This window comes from Podarcis melisellensis (genome assembly GCF_964234715.1).
Source record: "Podarcis melisellensis genome assembly, chromosome: 6".
NCBI lineage: Eukaryota > Metazoa > Chordata > Lepidosauria > Squamata > Lacertidae > Podarcis > Podarcis melisellensis.
The window spans coordinates 31,609,119-31,634,593 of NC_138538.1; the positions used below are offsets into that span (position 1 = coordinate 31,609,119).

Here is a 25,475-nt window from a genome sequence, read left to right on the forward strand (position 1 = left end):
TGAGGTGAGGCAGGGGTGTGGTTAAGGTTGTGCAGGCACACTGCTGTTGTGAGGCCTCTGAATTATTCCTGGGTGGCAATGAACAGGCACTCAGTTTGCCCAAATTTGTACATTACGACATATGGCAGTTCAGGCCAAGAAGCAAACTCTGGTAACATATTTATGATACTGGAGACAGACACCATTTTCACTTCTGTCTCTTAAACTATTTTCTTCATTTTCCTTATTTCCGTAAACGGCAATGAATTTTTAAAAAATCACACTGAGCAGCAGGCGCTTTGAATGGGTTGCATTCAATGTCATAAGGCTAACGCTCCGTCAGTGCAATGATTTTTCCTTGTGCAATGAAACATTCTCCCCTTATGAAACCCCTAATCTGTTCTGGAGTTTCCCCCATCCATCCAGAGCAGATTTGGGGACAGCATGGGGGTGATCCCATTGCGCCAGCACTAATCCTTACATTAGTGCAAAAGGTTAGTCAAATACCACCCGGCGTCTGCTGTTTTCTCTCTTACATTGACAATATTCACAAGAGGAACATTCTGGACTGAACTAGCATTCAGTGTGCCAGTTTGTAAAAATGCCCAGGATCCTGCTGAGTAGAAAAAGGAACTGATGGGATTTCTGATTTCTGAATACTGCTTAATATCAAAGCCTGCGGAGGTGAAAAGGAATGCTTGCTGTGAGGAATCAGAGGAGGCTTTTGGCACTGCCACTTGCCACATGTGGCTTCAGTCTAATATCAGGTGGCCGTCAGGACAGTGACTAGAGGAAAGAGAAACCTATGCAACCCTCCAAATTCCACCCATGTTTGGCTCTGACCCCATCCACTTTTGGCTCTGCCCACCACAAAATACAGGACCCCCCCCCCATAGATTACATGCAAGAGAACGCAGCCCTTGAGAGAGGGGGGGGGGAAGGTTCCCCAATCCTGCTTTAGAACTTTCACTAGCCTTTTACTCCACTAGCTGTCAAATCTTTCAGAAACAGTTTGTAAGTTGGAAACACCCCTTGTGATGGTTCAGTCCAACCTGACTGGGTAGCTTCCGAGGGCAGTAGCGAACTTCATTTTGGAATGCAGTGTCACCCATACATAGGTGATGGGATGCTGGAGGGAGTCAACTGCAGAATGTATCACTGAGTAAAAAGTCCTTCGTAGGATATTTTTAAATTATTAATTTATTGCTATCACGATCGTCGTCGTCATCCTAAATGAACATTTCCCCCCGAGACTGATAACAACTGTATTGTAGGGTGAAAGACCATAAAAAGGAGTAAAAGACATTTAACAGGAGACGTGGTCAGTGTTCCCTACGGAGCAATCCTAGTTGCAGGTTCTGTCCTCTATAAAGCTTCTGTTTTTGAAAAGATGCAGTAGCAGCAGCAGCTTCATCTCCAAGCGGGAGATTCCTTCTAGGAACCATGGAGCTGAGTGTGTGAATAAGGAATTGCTCCAGAGCAGGGATACCAAGAGGGAGTTTTGTAGGAGGCCTTGAACAGGAAACACTGAAACAAGAGATATGTGCAGACTCAATGTCTGGAGTGGATACTAGGCACCCAGAACAGAAAGCATCTAATTTATTTCAGCGCTCATTCACTCCTAATACCTATGAAGCAGTCAGCTTTTCCTTCTCCTTGCCACCACGCACCCCTTAAGCTTGTTCTGCTCTTCAGTGCCATGGAGGACGATGTTCTGTTGCCAGCACTGAAGTAAGATTGAACCGCAAGTCTTTTGTAGAAGACAGAAGTGAGAGAGACCTTGCCCTTCACTCCAGGCCACAAAATGTTTTGGGCCAGCCCTAGCCCAAGCTCTCATATGCCTCCTGAACCAAATATGCATTCTGGATGATCATCTTTAATTCTTCCAGTGACATCTTACCTCAAACTCACTTTGTTCTTCTTCTGGACTCACCATGTCATCCTCATTCTGGGACTGTAGAAACATAAGAAACTTGCAAGATTACTTTCTAGGCATCTCTTCACGCAATGTGTCTTTTTTTGCTTGTTTGTTTGTTTTGTCCTGCTGATGACATTAATGGTAGCACAAGATTTTGCCATAGAAATGGACCAGAGAAACACAGTGATTGGTTGCAGTACAGTAAGCAAGAGCTACTTTGCAAACACACAAAAAACCCAACAGTTCCAGGCTTATAAAAATGCTTCTTTATATACTCTGCGATGTTAAAATGCAAAGCACAGATAGTTGCTTAGCTGACTCAAGTCTGCTGGGAGATGTTTAGAGGCAGTGCACTATATTTGAAACACTATATGCTTAAAGGGCTCTTTTTTCTTAGTATCTCTCTCATCTCCATCCCAGATTGGTTATGTTCTGTTTCACTCCTGCAGTGGGAATGTCAATTGCTTTTTGCGCTGGCTATTTCCTCTCCTAGTAAATACAGCTCTAGAATCTCCTTCTGGCTTTGTTTCTGGTGTTCATTCATAAAAGATTTGCTACATGGCTGTTCTGGGGAAGGGAAGTGATTTTTGTTTTGCTTGCTTAGCCTTGATAACAGAATCTAGACAAGTAAGAATTTTATTGTACAGCCTTCATAAAATATTTTAAAATATGCATGACAGGACACAATGCAAGCTGAAATATCAAATGCTTCCCAAGCCCTTGGGACTCTGTCATACAAAACGTGAGCCAGGGATCTTGCAGGCTTGGGCCTGCACTGAATGTGCTGCTTGGGTTAGATCTCTGCAAGTGAGAGCACCAAATCTTTCTGGGTGGTTAAGTGTTGCATTTGTTTTCTTGTCTTCTCAGATTTGGGGGTTGAAGTGGAGGGGGATGGAAGAGAGCTGGGGAGCTGTTTGCTGAAGCAAGGAAATGTGATCAGGAAGCCTTGTGTGGGCAATAAATTACAGCCACTCAGCTGGGCTGCAGCCACTGAAGATGGAGAGCACCAGTTACCCACTTACAGGAGGTTCTCTGCCATTAATAGAGTGGAGAGGAATTAATATCTCAGTTACATAGTTAAGGCTAAATGGATCCTATTAGAGAAATATTACAAGGCTGCAGGATTCCAGAGCCAGGAAACATGATCAGGTGCAACATATGGTATTTCATCATCTTGACTGCCAGGTTTGCCAATGGGGAGACTTGCACACTCTCTCTTAGCTAGTTTTTGTTTTGTTTCTTTCTGTTTTAACAGAATTGCAGATTTGGGATTCTATGGTGGAAAGGCCACCCTCTTCCTGAAAACTTACAAATAATTTATTCCACCTTCTTACAACCAGCCCACGTGACTGCTCTTACTTCATATAGACAGTATTTCCCAATATTCAATCAAAATCTACTTTATTGTAGTTTTAAAAACCACAGGCCAGGCTGACTGAGTGTGCCTCTGGTTTAGTTGTACCTCTGCCAAGTTGTTCTTAAACAATTCACAATCCCTGAGCCCTCTACCTGCAAAAGATTATAATACTGACCCACCTTAAAGGGCTGGTGTAAGGGACGACATGTAAAGGAAGCAATTTGAAAGAATATTCTGAAGAATGACATAAATGCTAAATATTGTAATTAAGCTAGCTTGTGGTCACCTCTTCTGCTCTTCACAAGTGTTGATATAACTGCACGATCCAATCACCTCTGGACTGAAGCACTTTCTTAATGAATTTTAATAAGCTGAAGTAGAATGTGCAGCATTTGGCAAACCTTCTAAGTCACTACCTGCTGCTGCACAGTGTTTCCTTGGGAAATCAATAACGAAGGGCCATCAGTCCTGGGAACCAGCATTAACAATGTATGAAAGTGATTCTGGGAATGTCCCAGATGGAAAGGGTTGCCAGCAATCCAAGCAAAGGGATGGCAGTGCACCAGCCTTCAGCTGCATCTAGCAAACACACCCTGCCTGTCAATCACATCTCTCCAGGAGGCTGAAATAATTCGTTACATGACTATGATTGGAATTCCCATAAGGGACAAAGGATTCCAAGCCACAGTAGAATTCACCCAGAATGGTTGCAATTCCCTTCGGAAATCTTAGCAATTGCATCAAAATAGGCAGTCCCAAAGCAAACAACTCAGATATTAAATACATACCTGTTACATTCAGCTTGCAGTTTACAGAGGCTTCCCCCAAAGGGTTCACGGCCTTGCAGGTATAAACGCCACCATCGAAGGGACTGGGCTTGCGGATTTCTAGAGAGCAAATACCTTGGTTCATGAGGGCTAAATACCTGGGGTCTTCTCCAATTTCCATCTGGTTTTTCATCCAGATCACTTTGGGCTGAAATACAGATAAGGCACCAAAATGGCAGAAATTAACACCTCTCTCCAAAAAAGTGGGAAGGGGCTGATCACTGGTCCCAGGTGAGCAGCAGCTTCCCATTACTTAGTGATATGTTTCTAGAGTCTCTAGACAATGTCTCATTACTTTTCCACCCTCAACCCTCCTGCCTACTCATTGGGACTGTTTTATGGTGGATGTCACTGACAATCTCCCAATGCTGTCATAGACTGCAGCACCCATCGCATGTTTGCTGAAACAGGGAGGCACTACAAAGCCACTTCCCCATAAGACTGGACATTTATCTGGAAAGTGATGGGGAAATGCACTGGAAAGTGTGGCATAACACTTGCTTCGATGCAGTGCCATCCAATCCCCCCCCCCCATATCAGAATGACTACTCATTAAACAGCCCAAGTCATCTAATCTCCCTGCAAACAAATCAGGGTGAATGCTCAATAAACAGGTCTCCTGGAAGCCCCGTAAACTCTAGAGATGCTTGAAGAATTTGATGCAAATTGGCCTGATCTGCATCTCCTGGACTAAAGTGCAGATCAGAATGTAGCTCTTATCTGTTAGACTTCATGGTTCTCTGAATGTTGCGATGTGGACCTCAGCTCTAAAAAGGTATGCATCTAAATGCGTGTTGTGAAAAAAATTACAATTAGAAATTCTATTTTGAAAGAAAAGCATTCAAATGCAGCTTTTTTAAAAAAAGGTTGCAGATTACTGTGGAAGCAGGACAGAACAGGCTGAGGAGTAAACACATGCAGAAGGAACACTTAACCTGAAATAAATGGATCCACCTGTCTGCAACTTATCCCCATTAACAAAAGAAGTCAACCCATGTTCCTCTACCAAAGGAAACACCTCAAGCCTCTCATCCTATACCCAATGTCAGATTCAATCTTGCTAAAGACGGTCACTGATCACTTAGCTTCCAAGAATGACCAGCACTCACCTTTGGGAAGCCCCGGACACAACAGACAAGCTGGGTACTGTAGCCCCGGGTAGTAGTTCTGTCGGTGAGCGGTTGGGTGAATTTTGGAGGTTCAGAAAGATCCTTGCTATTGTACTTCTCTGCTTTGTATGTGATTGCTGGGGGAGTGGGGGAGAAGGCAGATCAATATAACTCTACATAAGAGGGGGAGCAGATTGTGAGACTTTCTGAAACAATACAAAATGACAGCTCTGTATATTGAAATTGGAAAAGGTAAAGGACCCCTGGAAGGTTAAGTCAAAGATGACTGTGGGGTATGGCGCTCATCTCCACAGGCAGCTTTCCGGGCTATGTGGCCAGCATGACTAAACTGCTTCTGGCGCCATGGAACACCATGATGGAAGCCATAGCGCACGGGAAATGCCTTTTACCTTCCTGCCGCAGCGGTACCTATTTATCTACTTGCACTGGTGTGCTTTCAAACTGCTAGATTGGCAGGAGCTGGGACAGAGCAAGGGGAGCTCACCACCGTCGAGCAGATTCGAACCACCAACCTTCTGACCTTTAGCTCCCTGAGAAAACTATCAGCAGCCTCCAGCCATGTATTCATTTGTATCTGATATCTTTATGAAAGGCAGAAAGAAAACATTCCTTTTTTCACCCCAACTACACCATTAAAATTCACTCCGTCATCCCTCCCAGTGTCTGCCATGGCTTATCTGGCTTTACATCAGAGTGAGGGACGTCCAGCCTCTGGGTTCAAAACTGCCCCCTCCAGGCTTCCCAATCCTGCATTCAGGTCTTTCCTCAGGTTGTGATCTCTCTTCCAACCCATGCGTCCCTCTCTCCACATCCTCTTCACTAGCCCTGCTTCACACCCTCCCCTCCAGCTCTTTGGTGTGGCTGGAATGTGGCCTATTGAACAAGTCAGTTGTGTGGTATTACCTATTTTTCTTGCTGTCCCCACCCACTTTTCCTCTGATACTCCCCTCCTCTGCCACCTTAGCATACAGCTGCTGGAACGCTGCCCACCAAAGAAGATGCTTTAGACAATTTGGCTGGAATGGTTTGAGCTGTCATGGCTGCCTTCTGTTCTCGATGTTCCATGCACGTAACCCACCAGCCCTACAAGGGAAGAGATGGGTCTCCACAACCTTGTCTTTCCAACTGTGCTTCTACAGCCCCTACCTGATTTTTTGATGTGAGCCACGTCCTTGGAGACAGCAGGCTTCTCGCTGAGGCCGCAGGGGTTCTCCGAGAAGACTCGGAAGGAGTAGCTGTTGCCAATTATGAGATCGGAGACGGTGCAGTTGGTGCGGTTGTAGTGCTCCATAACTGTGAACCATTGCTGGAAAGCAGTAAAGGTCAGCCTCTTAAACACGAAAAAGGTTCAGGTTCAGGGCACAGGGCTGCCCTCCCAGCAGAAGGACCAAGAGCTTCCCAAGCAAAAAAAAAACCTATGGAAGCCACCTTGGGGTGCTATTTTGTTTTGGTGTTAGGGCAAATGAAAGTGGGTGACAGTGGCACCATTAGGGCCTCCTATTCATACCGAATAGGCAATGCCCAGGGCAGGGGTTGTTGGAACTGTAGGACAGGAGGAAGCATTTAACTCGATCTGTAGTGTTTTTTGTTTTTGTTTTTTAAAGAACTGTACAATTGTTGATAGCTACGTCTTTCAATGAAACAGGCTCTCTGGTCCCATGGTTTTCACTCTACCACTTCTCCAGCAGCATTGCAAGAGGTGGGAAACAGCCCACAATACAATTTGGCAAATTGAGAAGGAAGAGAGTCCCCACTTGACAAACATTCCATTGCTGTCATGGGGAGGGGAATAATGGCAGGAATTCTCCTTTCCACAGGAAACTGCCCCCACCAGTAAAGCAGAGAAAACTCACCCTCTATCCAGCCACATAACACCTTCTCCCACCAAGCCCTTTCTTAATTGCCAGCATATATAAATATAGCATACAATGAAATGCTAACTTGCTGCACTGAACAAGCCAAGACTCTCTTATACGTTTGATTAAAAGGGTGCTTTTGCACCTTATAGAAAAGACCTTTGATACTATTTGATAAGAAGAAGAACTGCACATTTATTAATATTATAATATGTTGCCCTCTCTCACCCCAAGATCCCAGAGAAGGCTACAACATCAAAAGGCAATATTAAAAACAGTTCAAAACAGCTGGCACTCACAGAAGCAAGGCGGGTCCCAAACATATTTGGCAGCAATGTTGTTTTATGACGATCTGCATGTTTTAATTTTTTTTATTGATTTTAATGACCTTTATGTATATTTTGAACCAAAATTTTAAATGAAAGTTTGTGTATTTGTTTGTTTTAAAACCTTAGACAGTATCAATGCTTCCACAGAGCAACTGAAGCAAGGCATAGGTCACAGCACCAGGTATATAAAAATAGCTGAGTGAATCAACTCTTCCAGGGGGCTTGTGATTGGACCCCAGGAATAAAGCTCTATTACAAAGGCAAACTGTGTTGACCTACTGCCATTTCTGAAATAAATGCTGCCGATGGAGGATTAGAGAGGGAAAGGTTCTCAAGGGAAAGATTTGTTGGACTAAATATGGATACATTTAGAGGGTTATTTACATTTGCTAGTTAAAAAGAAAAAAGTTCATACATGAGCTTTTTTTAAACCTTGATTTACATTCTTATTCAAGATGTTATTGATTCCGTTTATTGTACTATAAAAAACATAAAAGAATAAAAAGCATAAGGGTTCTAAGTAATGTTCTTTTCCCATTCTCATTTTCACTGTTTAAACCACCTGTGACCAAATTCTGTATTGTCACGGAATTTGTGGGCTGCGTTTTTGTGGAATATGCATTGCATTTCTTATATTGACTCCTTTTTGTTGGGATTTGTAAACAGCTGTGAAGTGATGGGGGCTTCAGGACCCACCACTAATCCTTGCACAAAGTACAATGCCCCCCCCAGGCTGTATCTTTCCCAGCCCCAAGTCCTTACCCCAGTCTTCTTGTCTGCTTTTTGGACTGTGTACCCTTTGAGATCAGCATTGCCATTATCTTTGGGTGGGCTCCACTCCAATGCCACGTTAAAGCCCCATACATCCACCAGCTTCAGGTTCTCAGGAGGGCCTGGTCTCTCTGAAAAGATGAGCCACACATTACTTCTGAAATATCAAGATAGTGCTACCTGCCATGGCACATCACAGAGAAGTTCAGCAGCAGGCACCAGATAAAACAGAGAGCAGACATTAAGCTATCTGGAAGAAGAGGGAAATATATAACCATACTAGAATATATTACTATTATTCATTCATAACTCTCATGCAGGTGTAGTTTCAGTATCAGAAACAATGGCTCCTAATCTTCAATGTCTTTCTATCTTACCCTGTTACATGAGGGATTCAAGACTGAAACAGAACAGTCATCTCACTACACATTCCCCATGGCATAAGCAGACCACATGCTCCGATGCTTAATAATGCCAGGCCCAGCAAGCTGCCATATGCCACAGTACACAGTGACTCTTGAATTAGAGAATTTTGTTTCAAGGGAAGAGGTATCTGAGCTAGCCACCCTTTAGATACCAAATCAAACCATATGGTTTCATCGCCCTTACCAATCACCTGGAGATTAATGGTGGCCTTGTCTTCTAGTTCATCTAAGATCTTAACACTTATTTCATATTTTCCAGAATCACTGCGCTGTAGTTGGCGGATGAATAGGACGGAGTCCCTCTCACTGTTGCGCAAATGCATTCGCTTGGGATCCAGAGGCTGGCCATCTTTAGTCCAGGTCACCTGTGGCTTTGGCTTTCCCTAAGGAAAGGCATATGTAGAACAGTTTGTATATTGTGGTTTTCTTCTATTTGTCTGGCTACTAACTCTTATAAACATACAGTGAATCTTCGGCAATGGATAGGTGGTCTTTCATGATTTTGATGGTTCCTGGTGTTGCTCTTATAACTACGTTGTCTGTTTTTTGTTTCATTTTATTAATTTGATTTCACTGACTAGAGTTTGCTTTATGTTATATTGTGGTTCTATTATGTGAACCGTGTTGATTGTTCTTCATGGAAGTGAAAAGTGGGAATAAAGTTTCAAAGAAAGAAAGTGCTCATTTGCTTCCACTTTCTAGCCATATGTGATTAAACTGTGATGCAAAAAGCCAACACAATTTTTGGATTCTTATTCAAAGGCAGGACACTTGCCGACACACATTTATGTATGAGTGCCCATGCACAGGAGGCAAAAAAATTCATATTGATGTTTCTATCCAAAACCTGAGCTCTGAAGTCCCCTCCCCGACAAAAAACATAGGGGCAGTTGAAGCTAGTATGAATGTGTGTCAAATGCAGTTGCTTCTGACAGCTGGCCCTTTAAGGGAGTGGCCTAGATCCACAGCATGTCTACAGATACCCAAGAACCAAGGAAATGCATGGAGTGCTATACCCTATTATAAGTCTCTCTATGCCACTCCATATGGCTTGCACTTGCTATTTTTAGTAGAGAGCTATTTTAGGCTCCTGGCTACAACCCCCCACCCAGTGCCTGACTGGAACATACTGCCTCTGCTTTCCAAACGCACATAACAAACTTGATCACAATGTCAAAGTATTCTCTTGATAAGAGCTCTTTAAATCAGAATAACATAAAAAGAGATCCAGCGTCAGAATCAAGTATGACATAAGACACTTTTTCCGTCTGTGTTTAGAGATTAGGAAGCTACCAAGAGCTGGTGAGTTTTATATGACTTGCAATATACAGATGTAATGCCTATGTCAGCCAAACAAAGCTTAAGCTTGTTTACACATTACAGTTTAGGATACAATGGTTTGTGTAGAGTACCTTGCTTCCAGTCCTGCCTTGTCCTGAGACAGCTCAAGCTCCAATTTTCCTTTTGCCCAAGCCTGTCAGTCCTTTATTTTTCTCAGTGACCGGGCCACATTCAAGTGAAGCTGGAATTCTTTCCAAAATATCAATAATTCCTGCTTTGGAGGCTGCCCACTGTAGCCAACCTGAGAACTAGTTCACCTTTGCAAGCTTTCTGCAACTATTCCTAGCTTCTTGACCAATTATGCAAAGGCTTTTATCCAAAGCCAAAATGTCAAAATAAGAATAAGGATCCACATACCCGAAAAGGAATCATCAGGTTCAACACATCGCCCACAGTCTTCATGTACAAGTCCCTCAAATAGCGGGGCAGTCGGATCTTGGGCTGCTCTGGAGAAAACAAAATTATAGCGGTTTGTCAGAGAACTTTGCTGTGGAATCACTGATGAATTGCCTTTGCTTGGATCATTTGGCTTGCCTGGAATGCTTAGAAGCACTAGTGATTAGGCAGTATATAAATGTCTTAAATAAATAAGAATGTTATGGGGGGGCAGCACTGAGATACTCATATGACCAGAGATTCCACAGCAGTTTGGAGGCAGAATAAGCCAAATATCTCATATTTCATTGTGGTTAAACCTTGTAGGATCAAGGGTACTTTCTGTTAGAATTCCTGCTCCATGATTACAGTCATGGGATTTTTGTCTATCACATGACGGTATATGTTTTGACTCCACAGAGAGGGAAGTGATGGAGACAGGATGTTTGTGTTACTGTGTTCCGTGAAGTGGGACTATTGTCCTTTGTTCTCTTTGCTGTCTCTAGAGAGGCCATGTTGCAGTGCTCTCTGTGTATTTATATGTAAATAAAGTAGATTAGCCAAAATGCTGAGTTGCTGAGGTCTGTTACGCAAGCTGCGAAGACTCTGCAGATCCCTAAGTGTGCCGGTGTCTGTTGGCATCGGTCGCTGTGATGTTCGGGCTGAAGAAAGCTCTCGAACGATCGACCAGGAGGGAGAGAACATGCAAGTCAGGCATGTGTCTCTGCCAGGATCCTACTCGAGTGTAGGGCGAGCTCTTGACACTTTCCCCTCTGCGCAACAATGCATCTTCCTTGGACCATAAATACAACCTAGGCCAAGGAGAAGATGCTACCACCTCTTGAAGTGACCAGCAGTGGCGTGAGAGAACTGTTGGCTCAGTCCTTCCCACATTCCCTGACTCTTCTTAAGAAATACCTGTGTGTCCTGAGGGGAAGCAGGAGAGAAGCCCAAGCCAGGGAGCCCAAACCATCAGCTCCTGAAGTGACTATCCATGGCCTGAGAAGATGTTGAGTCAGCAGTGCCCATACCTGCTCTAGTCTTCTTAAGAAAAACTTGTGTATCCCTGAGGAGAAATCCAGGCTAGGAAGTTTGTGTCATCAGCTCAGAAATTCCGATTGAGAAAGCTCTGTTCTGTATTCTGTAACGCAGAGCTTTCCAAACTGTGTGTCATGACACATTAGTGTGCCGGCTGCAGTGAGTAGGTGTGTCACACAAACATTCCCCATGCTCCTTCTGGGAAAGGGGTTTGTTTAAGCTCCAGTTTGCTAGTAAAACTGAATTACTGTGTCACAAAATAAGGCATGTCTTAAAAAGTGTGTCACTAACATGAAAAGTTTGGAAAGCTCTATGTAACATTTGTTTTAATATTTAAAATGGTAAACTACAATGAGTGCCTTGGCAGAAAGGTGCCATATAAACACAGTAAATCAGTAAACCCAGGGAGGTAAGGCAAACTGATTAGCTCTTCCATCACAGTCCAGAGAATCAAAATGGAAATGAATTCTGGCCAAGGCTGCACTGGCAAGAACCCTGCGGTTTGTTTGTTATTAAATGACACATTCGTAACCTGACCCAACCATGGAGCCCCAGATCAGGTAACTGTGCTTTATAAATTATCAGAGGTGAGAGTTTCTATTAGCTCTGGCAATTCTTTGAGCTGAGTTTGTTAGCTCCATGAATGGAGAGTTGGGATCAGGATTCATAAATAGTACGAGGGATGCATTTCATAATTTAATTTAATCCACTCAGCAAGAAGAATGAATATCAAGTGCCTTGTAGCAACAGCATACCTTCTTGCTGTAACCTCACTGAACTTTTTTTTTTAAAAAAATATGTATTTTATTAAAGACTTTCTTGGTTTACAAAAGTACAAGCACTGTCTCTTTTTACAGGTTGTAGAGTCTTTCTTACAAATCAGTTACGTTTGTTGTGAGACATTAGTGTTGAGTATCGTATAAGGTAGGGGAGAGGAGGGGCGGGGTGGTGAGGCTTATATTCTTTTATATAGTGTACGTGTGGGGTTTTGTGTCAGCGTCAACTGGGTAAGTTCTTTTTCTATTCATTTATTACATTTCCTTGGTAGTGAGAGGTATTGGGGGGCAGGATGTGGTTGGTTGTCTGTGGCTGACTTGCAGTGGGGTTTGTTTGCATTTGTGAGCAGGGGAGGTCTTGTTAGGTCAGGTAAGCCAGACTGATTCATATGTTGTCGGGGGTTCTTGTTGGGCTGTGTATGTGATAAAGAGGAGCCATACCAGGGTGAAGGAGTCCTCTTCTATTTGTCCCCGTGTCAGTTTCAGTTTACTGGTTAGCTTTTCTAGTAAGGCCGTTTCCCATACAATTTGATACCATTGGTCCATGTTTACTCCTGACAGCTCTCTCCAGTGTCTGGCTATGAGGCTTCTGGCTGCTGAGAGTATTTGGGTTATAAGCCCTGTATAATGTGAGTGGTCATTATGATCTTGGAAGATGCTCGGTAGGGTCAGATATGGCAGTGTTTCCCAACCTTTTTTGGGCAAAGGCACACTTGTTTCATGAAAAAAATCTCGAGGCACACCACCATGCCAGATGGGGAAAGGTCACTTTTTACTTATGTAAAAAAAAATAAAAAAATAGTAACAGCATAGAAGGTAATGGTTATCTCTTTGATGTCTGATGGGAGGGCATTCCACAGGGCGGGCGCCACTACTGAGAAGGCCCTCTGCCTGGTTCCCTGTAACCTCACTTTTCACAGTGAGGGAATTGCCAGAAGGCCCTTGGCACTGGATCTCAGTGTCTGGGCTGAACGATGGTGGCGGAGACGCTACTTCAGGTATACTGGACCGAAACCGCTTAGGGCTTTAAAGGTCAGCACCAACACTTTGAATTGTGCTCGGAAAGGTACTGGGAGCCAATGTAGGTCTTTCAAGACTGTCGTTACGTGGTCTCGGCGGCAGGTAGCAGCGCTCACAGCTTACGGGCTGCACCGTGTAACAGGTGTCTGGCCAGGCAGCCTAAGGCGGACAAGCCACTGAAACAGGCATTCATAATCCATTCATTTCATAAAACCTGCAGGGCTCAATCTCTGTGTTTGTGTATGTGTGTGTTTCTGTTTTGCCCAAGGGTCTGGGGGTGGGAGAGAGCTCTTTAGCATGATGCTTTTAAAACAATTAAATTATCAACAAACAAACCTGATGATACGAATAGCAACGTCAGGTGCTACCGGGGGGGGGGGCCTACTCGGAAGTAAATACTGCGTCCAGGCGCAATTAGCGCTGATTTAAGGTGCACCAAGACTGCCTAAAAACCTCACCAAAAATATGCAACAAAGCGCTTCGTTGCAGAGGGGAGAGTTTGTGCACCGTGGAGGCTGGAGGGCTTCTATTCTACATGCGGGGGTTGGGGGGGCGAGGAAAATGTGCTCCGTGGGGGGGCGGGGAAGGCAAGAAAAGGAGCTGAGCTCTAACTATAGGCTCCCACGCTTGAGCACGCCCGACTCGGTGGGGCGGACCACCCTCTCTCCTGGAGGAGGAGGAGGAGATTCCCATCCACGGCGTGGCCTCCCGTGCTCCTGAACGGGAAATCTCTGCAGCCCAAGACTCTCCGCGAGGCAGCTCCTCCCTTCCTGCCTTGAGCCGCCGCCAGCCGCGCCCCCCTCCCCAGTTATCTGCTGCCTGCCAAGCCCCGCCCCTCTTCATTGTCCTCCCCTTCTGTTTATTCCCCTTCCTCCATCCCTCGCTTTTTTCCCTCTCTTTCCTTTTTTAAAAAAAATATTTTCTCTTCCCCTTCTTTTTTCCCACCCTTTCTTTTTTCTCTTTCTCCCCCGCCCTCCTGGGTTAAAGGATTTGAGCAATGGGTCTGGAGGTGGAGCTCGTCGGAGGATTAGCCCGACTCGCCCGCCTCCCTCCCACGGCACACTAGGCAACGTCCGGTGGCACACTAGTGTGCCGCGGAACACCGGTTGGGAAACACTGAGATATGGGGTGAGTTCTAATACCTGTTAAGTTATTTTGCATATCTCTTGTAGGACTGCTGTCCAGAAGGGTTGGATTTTAGAGCATTCCCACCACATGTGGAGATATGTCCCTGTGGAGGTGCAGCCTCTCCAGCATCTTGGTGTGGTTCCTGGGCGTATCGGCACCAGTTTCCGTGGTGTTAAGTACCACCCATAGGTGAGCTTCAGCTTGAGTTCCCTTCCTTTGGCTGATACGGACTTAAAGGGAGGTTTAGATCACATTCTAGTCCATTGGGTGGGGTTAATTTCATAGCCTATGTCGTGCTCCCATTCTTCTTTCATTGAGTCAAGGCGGGTTGTGGGATTTTGGAGTATTTTGTATATTGTGAATATCATCCCTTTGCTGTGTCCCTCTGCTGCCAGGAAGTGGTTTTCGAAGGTGGTCAAGGGCTAGTGGCTGCTGATTTTACTGCTGGATTGTTTAAAAAGGCAAGTAGTTGATGGTGTGTTAGCCAAGGTATTTGCGTGTCCCTTAGTTTGTCTTGTATATCTTGTGTTGACCTCACCGAACTGTTGACAGATATCCTTCCTCCTTCTGGTATTAAAGATAAATACACTGCCACGTTTGGTACAATTCTGCTGCCTATAATGGCTCAGTGGCTCAATGGAAAATGGATGCATTGACACAACTCAATCCTGGAAAATGAAGGCTGTTGCCATTCCAGAATTAAGATGGTGCCTGATGAATGCCAAAGATGTGCAAAGTAAGCAAGGGAAGTCTGCTGGGTTAATTTCCAAATTCTACAATGAATATTATTTGGCAAATTTTAGGTCCAGCTGCAACATAAATTATTTGTTTGTTTGTTGGTATGCCACCCATCTGACTGGGTTGCCCCAGCCACTCTGGGCAGCTCCCAACAGAATATTAAAAACACGATAAAACATCAAACATAAAAAACCTTCCCTAAATAGGGCTGCCTTCAGGTGTCTTCTAAAAGTTAAATAGTTTTTTTTCCCTTGCACGTTTTTGCAGGCACTGTAACTTCAAATTCCGATTTTCACCCACCTCCAGAAGTGATTAGTCACAGAATCATAACACTGTAGAGTTGGAAGGGATCCCGAGGGTCATTCTAGCCCAACCCCCTGCAATGCAGGAATCTCAAATTGGTGGGGTTAGTGTCCTTTTTTGGGGTCCTAATAAAGGTAGATTTGTAATTCATCATCCCAAGATAGTAGTTTCCAATATACAGCTACAAAATTGGTTTTGTACCAAATCAATGTCAGATTTTCTTTCAGCTCTAAAACTATGTTCCTACAATGTCTGGATTTTACTTCAAGTCCCTCTGTTGTATACGAAGCCAAAAAGATGTGTGTGTGTGTGTGTGTGTGTGTGTGCTATGCAATGAGCAGCACATACTTGAAGCAGAGCTTTATACTTCCCTTGGGAAAACAACCTGGTGAGAGTCAAAAGAAGCCTGTATGCATTTAATCACTTGCCGCTGTCTTCACTAGCATCAAAATAGCAATGGTGTAACTCTAGCATGCTATATTTGTGAATGGTAGCCTGGGTGGTAAAATAATTATGTTGGGGTTTAATAAAAGAGCTATGCATGCCTGTGAGGCTTAAACGTGCAGTAGCCTCCGTTCCAGAAGTGATCGTGTAAAGGAGGGCCCAGGATTAAAAAGCTGAAAGATACTTTAGCAACGCTGTTCATAGAACACCAGCAAGGCAGTAGGATATACCAGAGGAGAGCCCTGCCAAGAACTGTAACAGCATCTTCACTCACCCATCTCTTTCCCCCTGGAATCCCTTGCTGGCATTTATTCTTATCAACAGGGCCAGCGCAGCCAATAGGCAGGATGAGGCCACTCTCTCAGGCAGCGGAAGCCCCCAAGGTGGCACTCCCACAGGCCCTGACACCCCTGCTTATCAGTCAAGTGAAATCCAGCACTCCAAGGAACTAAGTTAATTTCTATATCCCTACATTTGAAGGAAAGCATAGCTTGTCTGCTATCTTGCTAATTGCTTAAAATTGCGTAAAGGTGGGTTTTTTTATTCAACTGTTATAATCAAACAGCAACAGGAGCAAACAGCAGGCTGACATTTTCAAACACAGAAACCTATGTAGAGGACACTGATGCTAATCTTTCAAAATAAAAGTGACAGCATTAAGCACACTTTTTTTAAAAAAAGAGCCAGTCCTTTCAACACACAATAAAGTATGCTAGTAATATTATATCAATATTGTGCAATGAGAGAGACTGTGAGTTTCCTGAGCTGAGAACTGGTGCTGCTACGCTGTACCAATTGGCTAGAAAACTAATTGAAGATTAAGTGTGTAAATAGACCATCAGTCTCAAAATGCCATAGCATTTATTTATTTTTGTCTACCTGCGGCTACACAGGCACTCAACTGGAATTTGCTCCCAGCAATGTACATAAAGTAGACTCGCTAACTAAACAGCTGGAATTGCAAGAACAATTTAAACATAACATGCTGGTCAAGATGTTATATTTGCATAATCTGAGACACTCAAGACTATAGAACCTACCCCAGCACAAAGAAAACATTCATCTGCCAGTACAGTACTGCCGATATCTGAAAATACAACCCGTATTTGACTCATTCAGTCAGGTTAAAAAGCACTGTGTACAAATTTCATAAGACAGTAGCAGATGCCTTTATGTCCCTACTCCTTCCACACCTTATGCTAGTGGTGCACAAGAAGTGAAAGATAGTTATGTAAGTCCAGTGACAATCTGTGCTAGCAGGCAGCACAATTTCAGGCTGCATTAGAGAACTCACTTACCAACTAGCTGGCAGAGAATTATGTTCGTCACCGGCATTCATCGTTTTCCATCAAAACATTTGTCTAAAAATAATTTCTCTTCGTAGTAGAAACAGAATGTAGGTTATTCTGAAGTGTGATCCTTCTATACAAGGTCTTAATATTTCACACTCCACACAAGATCCCTACTAAACACACTATGGGGCCAGCAATACCTAGAGGCGGCTGAAGAAGCTTTCAAACTCCTAAGGAGCACTGAAGGTCACACACCCTTGCTGTAATCTGAAGTGAAAGAGCCAGGGGTAAAGTGACCAGATGCAAAGAAGGACAAGATCTCTGAATCTTTAATAGTTGGGGGGGTGCACTCTAGCAGTGTTTTATGCAGTAGTTTAAAAAGCAGTACAGTGGTACCTCGGGTTAAGTAACAAATTCATTCCGGAGGTCCATTCTTAACCTGAAACTGTTCTTAACCTGAAGCACCACTTTAGGTAATGGGGCCTCCCGCTGCTCCCATGCTGCCAGAGCACAATTTCTGTTCTCATCCTGAAGCAAAGTTCTTAACCTGAGGTATTATTTCTGGGTTAGCGGAGTCAGTAACCTGAAGCATATGTAACCTGAAGCGTATGTAACCCGAGGTACCACTGTACTTGGCAGATTCTCCTCAGCTGGTTTCCATCTGCAGAAAAAGGTATACATGGGTTCCAAATTACAGCACTCAGATCCATGACCACTGCTGCCAAGTGAGATGCAATTAATAGTGCAATGTATGTTTCATTACATTGTGGTGCCACATTAATGTTAACAGCAGCTGACACCATGGAAGTCAGAGCTGTGTCATACCCAGGATTTGCAGATCAGACTGTTCTTGCAATTTGTAGACATATCTGCACATGATTTATTTTGAGAACTAAATGTGGTTGGGAGGTATACTTCTTCATCACTGACTTCAGCTTCTTCTGGTCTCCTGTTACCCAGAGTTCTGTTGATGACTGAAGGATGAGGGCAAGGTAATGTCATAGCCACAAGGGCATCGCAGGTTAAAAGGAACCTGCCTTGCCATGGATGTTATCTAGTGCTTCCAGTTGAGTGCTAAAATGCTGAAGAAAGAACATGGGGAGCTATCATGCCCTCAACAGAACTACTGAAGTAAGCCAATTGAAAATAAGGAAATTTAGTTCTGAATAAACATGTATAGGATTGCACTATTATTCCTGTATTCGGAAGAACAGTTTTATATTAATATTGAATGAAACATAATTGTACTTCCCAATGGTGCACCAAGAAGGCCTATCAGATGCATGTTTAAAATCCATGTGCAATGCCTGCCGCTCACTGCAATGCACACGGTCATAGGAGATATCCACTTGCCCTACATATTCATGGGACTGTCCAAAAATAGGTGCAGTGGGAGCATCAATGACACCTTTTTTATTTAGTAAAGCGGATTTCACATAACAACTGCATCTTGTTCTCACCTTTAAGCAGGTAAAGTATGCTCCATTTTTACACAAGCAGGTCTGATGGCTCTATGCTGGGATGTCTGCTTCATTTTCATTTCAAGAAATTGCAAAAATGAGTCAAAGCTGTTCATAATTTTTAAAGCAACGAAGAAACGACAACAGAAGGAAAAGTAAAGCAATCTTTGCCAGGGCAAAATGGAAATAGCCAAAACCAGAAAGTCATCTGAAATTAATTCTCCATTGCATACCACAGTGCAACCAGCTACAACAAATCATGACACCAAATGCTAGCAGGCTTTAGTTGTGGTGAAGAAAAAACTCCAAGGGTATACTAATGTGAGCCAAAGTCTCTCTTATGGAGATTACAGGAGTTAATGAAAGCCATTAAGCAAATTTGATCTGCTTGTGTATAAGGCAGTGTTTCCCAACCTTGTGCCTCCAGCTGTTTTTGAACTACAACTCCCATCATCCCTGACTAGCAAGACCAGTGGCAAGGGATGATGGGAATTGTAGTCCAAAAACAGCTGGAGGCACAAGGTTGGGAAACACTGGTATAAGGGAAGGAGTGTTGTTTAACCTTTGCATACCACATCACTTTGCTGATAGAAATCATGGTCCCACAAAGCTCCTGGGGGGGGGGGGTAGGGGAATAACTCCCAACAAGGCAAACAGCAGCTCGAGGGGGTATTTTGAACAGGAAGATGATATGAAGGACGTCTTTGAATAATCCATGTTAATGAACATGTTCTGTTACGCTAAATGCATTCAAGATACATACCAAGAACCTCTCTGATGAGGAGTGGCTGGTCCAGGATGGCTGGCTCACTAACTCCATCACCTTTCACAGCCTTCACACGAATGAGAAGTTTATCTCCAGATGTTAGATCGCGAATTACATAACGGGTGGAAAGGAAGGGCTTCGTGTTGGCGGCCACCCAGTCTGTAGCTAAAACAAAAATATGCAACAGGTGAGTTATGCGATTAGAAGCAAAGATGGCACAGTTGGGTTATGGCACTCGTTTGACCTTACAGCAGGGTCACTGCTACTTACCAGGAAGGAGGGGTCAACACAATGTAAACACACCGGTTGGAATGCCAGATTGGCTCTGCCAGTATATTTGCACCATGTCAACCTCCCTGCCCCCACTTCCAGGTAAATAGCAGCAGGTAAGCTGCCAGGAGGTCTAATATTTATTGCTGGCCCACTATGTCATCTGCAACAGAATTATTGTAAAAAGTCGATTCAGTGGACAATGCGGCCTCTACTCTGATACATTTAAAATGTATCTGTCAACAGAGTCCACTCAGTTCTTTCTTGAGAATGAGATGAAAGCTCCAATGCTTAGAACACTAACTTCAGAACACAGTAGCACTTACTTAGAATTCAACACTCTTAAGACTATGTTGTTCAAAAGCAAACCTATGCTTTGATAACCTATGTCTACTGGTTTGTCTGTCTGTCTGTTTTTTAAAAAACCAACACCAAATTTAAGGTTGCAATATATCAATCCTAGCCTCCCAACTCTAGAAAGACCACATATAAGGTCATTCTTACATTCAAATTATCTAAGGGTGCCAAACGTCCTGGACATAGCCGGGATTCGTCCGTCGAAAATGGCGTCTGGGCCGAAAAGTGGCTAAAATGTCTGGGAAAGAAAGGTCAACAACTTTGCCTCCACCCCCGCAAAAAGCCTTTCACTTTTTGAAATATGGCAACCCTAAATTATCCCTACCGGAATATAACATTTGGATACATTTGTGCTACAATTGTGCTCAAGCCATCCTTTGTGAACAGTTATGCCATGTTTCAAGGACACCCTCTTCTAATCACAACAAAAGCATGCTTTTATTGGATTCAATTAACAAAAGAGGTTACAAAGGTTGAGGCAATCTAATCAGTGAGTGGAAATGCTACCCTATGGCAATAGCTCTCCAAATACACCATGCAGATATGGAGTGAAAAATATGTGATAATGCACTCATGCAGGTTGAAAAACTGATTTGAATAAAATATTCAGCAAACAATTTGGAATGCAGGAAGTAATTTGCAAGCAAGGAAAAGAGCTAAACTCAAAATAATTTATTTATGAGAAATGATTCACCCAGCTATCGCTCACAAGAAACCCCAGCTAGACAACCCATGAAAATGGGCAACATAAATTGTTTGTAGCAATCAATAGGGATGTCATCAATTTCTGAAGACTTTAGTAGACGTCACCCACTATTTATTACCATTAGAGCATACTCAGTGTGTATAATACACCTTGTTTAATACACAACATCCTTCACTCAGGCTGTGACATGATTAATCCATCACTGGTGGTTTACAAACCAAATTGCTCACAAATGTAATCTTGTTTCCTAATATTATTCAGTTTTTTAAAAGCAGACATCATAGACTGCAACCCTTTTTCGTAATATAAAGTGCTACTATACTGTACCTTTCTATGCTATAGAGAAGCCTTGCCCAGGAAGTGTGTATTTGGCAGCTTCTATGGTATGGCATCTATACTTGCTACATAATGGATTCAATTTGCAAAAGTGGTTGAAAAAGGGGAGAAATAACTACTTTCTGAATTTCCATGTTTGGAAAGCCACTTCCACCATTGCCATATACAGTATAAGAGGCTGAAGGGCAAGGTCGTCATTTCTCGACTTTAAGTAGATTTCCTTCTTTCAGTAGTTTCACAGCAAGCAGACTTTCTACATGTGCAACATTTCCTCCTGCAGCATGCAAGTTCTGTTTCTCAGCAGTTGGACAGAACCAATGCAGTGCTTGAATAGAAGAAGGTACATCTGTGGAATCTCTTCCTGCCTGAGAGCTCCTAGAAGAGATGGACCAATCTCAAGGTTCTAGAATTTGCAATCCCATGACTTGCTGCTTCTAGTATTCCCAGCCTTTTTCAACTTGAGCTCACAGAGCATGTCCATTGCACGTCAACATGGCATGTGAGCAACTGATCGGGTGTGTGGAGAAGATGTCAGGCTAAGAAGAGAAGACATATCATTTTCTTTACACACCTGTTCAGCGGTTTAAGGGTTCAATGAACATTTCATGAGAACGATATGGTTCTCTCCTCACCTCCAACTGTAGCTGTAGATACGTCAAGAGAGGGACAAGCAATTTATCCTGACCATGTTATCCTATTTTCCACATTAATGCATGCAGCTCTTCATGCTCACGAGAGATAAAACTCAAGCCTACTTCCGTATTTGCAGTGCTCCACCACATATCCATCCAGGCCAGAATGGCCCACAACCTCTGGGGCATCCCACGTCAGAGTCACAGAATTGTCGTTCACATCGTCCACTGTTAGATTTATCGGTGAGCTGGGAGTGCCTGGTATCACAAATATAAAAGCGTTAGTAGGGCATTTTCCATCCCCACCAGTTCAGTACTTAATGTTGTGTAAATTCATTAATGCTCTTTTCTTGGACTAAGGGCTTGGTCATAGAATGCATATCCCAACCTTATTTTAGCCTTTGCATGATAGCTATGCAAATTCCCATTTCTCACACACTTAGTGAATGTGAGAGCAGGGAATGGGGTTGTGTCCCGCTCCCCAACACTCTGGCTATATGCCCCAACATCCAGCATTAAGCTGAGCACATCTCCATACATACAGTTGTATGGGCATAGGGATTTACATGTGATCAGGAACCTCAGTTGCACTGGATTTTTGACTGCATGGAAGCTCAGATACATGTACAGTTGTATGCATACAGGGCTCGCTTTCACTTGTTCAGCTGAACAAGAGAATGTAGTGGGGGGTTGTGACCAGAGGGGTACACCAACATACATATTGCTGTTGCAGTAAATACCCTGGGGAACCAGGTCTCCTTCCTACGACCTTCAAATTTCTGGGACTATCCTCCTTCTCCAGCTCCTTCTATTATGCTCTCAATAGTAGTCAGTGGGAACAAATAGCTGAAAATGATTTCATGGAGGGTGGTTTTCTCATTCATTCCATTTCTGACACTGATAGAGGTTTTGTTGTAAAAAGCTACAAGACCTCTTTTGGTGCTTCCGGCCATATACAGCTCATCCAGATAATTGCAAATGAGACTTCGGTGGCAATGGGGCTTTTAAGGCTGCAGTCCCAACCCTATTTAGTTCCCATTTAATTCAATAGGACTTGCTTCTAGGTAGCCATGGATTGCATTGCAATGTATCAGAGAAGTGAAATCCGTCTTAAATGGAGGAGGCAGAACGTGGCCTGCAGTTAGGATACCAATGGCGTAGCGTGAGCACCGCAATTATATATTAATTATATTATATTATATTATATTATATTATATTATATTATATTATATTATATTATATTATATTATTTAATTAATTAAAAAATGGAGCGAGCGCTATACCACAATAAACACCCCTCTGGAAAAATCACCGGAAACCAGCGTGGCGCAGGCCGTGGCGCTTCACTCGCGACCACTTTTTTGCCGTCTTTTAAATATGAGAGAAGCCCCACAGGTCCTTTTTGGTGCCCAGGCTCAAAGCGCCTCGCTTCCGCACGTGGCCTTGGAAACGGCCTCCCGCGTCCCGCCACGGCTTTGCGCCGGGAGCAAAGAGGCGCTCGCGCTGCCGCCGCCCTCCCGCCTCCGCTGCTCGAGACCCTTTTCGGCCACCTCGTCGGCCGCCGCCCTCACCTTCTTTGGGCTTCTTTTTAGCTGGAGCTGCCGGCGGGGCGCTTTGGGCCGCCGGGGGAGCCGGAGCCTCGACGGCTGCTGCTGTTACGTCCGGTCCGGGAGCTGCTGGAGTCGGTTCTGCTGGAGCCGAGGCCGGCTCTTCGGAGGGAGCGGCCTCCGGTGGGGCCGCCGGGGCCGCCTCTTGCTCGGACATCTGCGGTAGGCTTCGAGGACTCCGCTCTGTGCCCCGGGGTGGCAGTCGGTGGAGCTGCCCCGTGCGGTTAGAGGGTCAACGGTGGCCAAAGTCCCGCCCGGCTCGCCCTTTGCTGTCTGTCTCTCCTTTCTTCCTCGGCGGCGATTTCCCCCCTGTGCTCTCCGCCGGGTCTGGGGGGTTTTATAGGTCCCTCCAGGCCGCCCCCTCCTCTCTCTCCGCCGCTTGGGCCCACCTGCTTGGGCGGGCGGGGGAGCCAGGAATAGCCGCCCAGCAGCTGCGAGGTGCAAATTCAGCTTCTCCTCGGGAGTAGCTGTCATCCGCGGGACTCGGCGGGACTGGCCCGCAGAATGATCTGTCCCTTGAAGCAAGGCTTCCCCTGAGACCGGGTTTCGCAACGCTCTGTTTCGCTGCGTTCCGTTAGCAGGGACGGAACTGGGCCCTCAAGCCGGCACTCAATGCAGGGCATTGCCCCTGAGCATGTGCAAAGTGACATTCCTTCAGCCTTGCCATCTCCCTCCTCCGTACCTCCTTTTTAAAGTAAACCAAGCCCTGTAGAGAAAGGGTGGCAAACCTTCACAAGCTGCCAGTTCAGCATGAAACTGGAAATTAAGGAATCAATGCCGACCTCAAATCCTGTGGGGAGCAGGAATTTGGGTGTCCTTTCTCCAGCCTTGCATTCCAAGAGTGGCTGGGGAAACCCAGCCAGATGGGCGGGGTATAAATAATAAATTATCATTATGTTACAGTATTATCAATCCTCTGATTCCTCCGTTTTCCAAATAGACCTAAGAGCCTCATCTGTCTTTGCGGCTTGCAGGGTCCGGACTGCACTAACAAAACTGCTTGATTATGGATCAAGTTTCTATGGGAAACAGCTGATGAAGACAAAACTGTGCCAAAAGGCAAAGGTCCCTAGACAAACTATAAATTCCAGAGGAATAGTTGTGTTAGTCTGCTGCAAGAAAAACAGTAATCTTGTGATTTGCTGCAGCATAATATCTTGTGGAATAAAAGAATCCTGAAAGTTATGCTTAATTGTAAACAATAAATACAGCATGTAAATAGCAAATATAACATGTAATGACATTTCACTTTAATAAAATACCTATTAATCTTTTTTTGCTAATTTGAGGGGGTTTGGGAGAAACGTGAGTGTACAGAAGCTGGAAACAGGAGTCATTTTAAGATATGTTTCCTAAATTGTATGATACATCTGAAAGTTTCCGCAGGGAAGTAGATGATCTTAATTTATTTATTTTGGAAGTGCTACAGAATTAGAGGAGGCTAGTGGTATTCATAAATGAGCATTCAATACTGAGCTGCTCATGGTGGTAGCAGCATACTGGAATAGTCCCAGAATGGTCAGTTCTTTTAGGATGCTGCTTCCCTGCTTGCCTTGTCAGATCTGAGTGTGGGAAAAGATCTAGCAAATAGCTCACTGTTGGGGCATGTCTGCACTACTGATTTTGCACAATTGGCTTTGGTATGTTCCTGATTTCTAACCCTATTGCCAAGCATTGTTCCTAAAAAAAACCGTTCCTGAATTGATTGTCAGAGTAAGGAAAAAGGAACCATTTTTGTTAACCTGAATGCTGATTGTCCAAAGAAGCCATCAGGCAACAGAGTTTATGGGCACTTAACTTCCTAGGCTTATGTCTTAATTCTGTTCTAACACCCTAACAGGTGTTTGGTTTGATATACGTTCATCTCCAGTGACTGAGTTAAGAAGCAGCCAGCAACTTTCTGTAGCTTGAGAAAGCAGTTGATAGAGATTTTAAAGGTCAAAGGGTTCAAGGCTGGATTTTCTGAAAGAATAAATCTTCATGTTGCTAAGTTTCTTCTTAAATGCATTTCAGATCTGCCTCAGTGCTTGGCAATTGTCTGTGGTTAAATTTAACATGAATTTATTTGCTTAATGTATGCAGATAGTAGTTTAGATGGTCAAGGTGGTAATTTTGGTATGTCCTGGGGAGGCAGATATTAAATATCTTCAGGCGTCGGCGCAAATAGCTCACCATGGATAAACATGAGAGCCCTGTGAGACATGTAGCACATCTCTTTGCCCTGAGCAGAACAAAAATAAGGCAAAAGAATTGTGATAATGGTGTCAGAACATGGCAGCCAGGCATCATCGTAT

General features: G+C 44.0%; 1 protein-coding gene across 1 annotated transcript; it reads right to left on the reverse strand.

Annotated features, from left to right (window-relative positions):
* Positions 1 to 1,156: 1,156 nt before the first annotated feature.
* Positions 1,157 to 23,589, reverse strand: MYBPH (myosin binding protein H). The gene is made up of 11 exons (XM_081915505.1): positions 23,146 to 23,589; positions 21,698 to 21,832; positions 19,271 to 19,438; positions 10,291 to 10,379; positions 8,777 to 8,975; positions 8,159 to 8,298; positions 6,358 to 6,517; positions 5,191 to 5,327; positions 4,043 to 4,229; positions 1,880 to 1,933; positions 1,157 to 1,506 (listed from the first exon to the last, which is right to left on the reverse strand). Exons 1-10 carry the CDS (start codon positions 23,336 to 23,338, stop codon positions 1,923 to 1,925), a joined length of 1,419 nt encoding a protein of 472 aa, XP_081771631.1. The 5' UTR covers positions 23,339 to 23,589; the 3' UTR covers positions 1,157 to 1,506; positions 1,880 to 1,922.
* Positions 23,590 to 25,475: the final 1,886 nt, after the last annotated feature.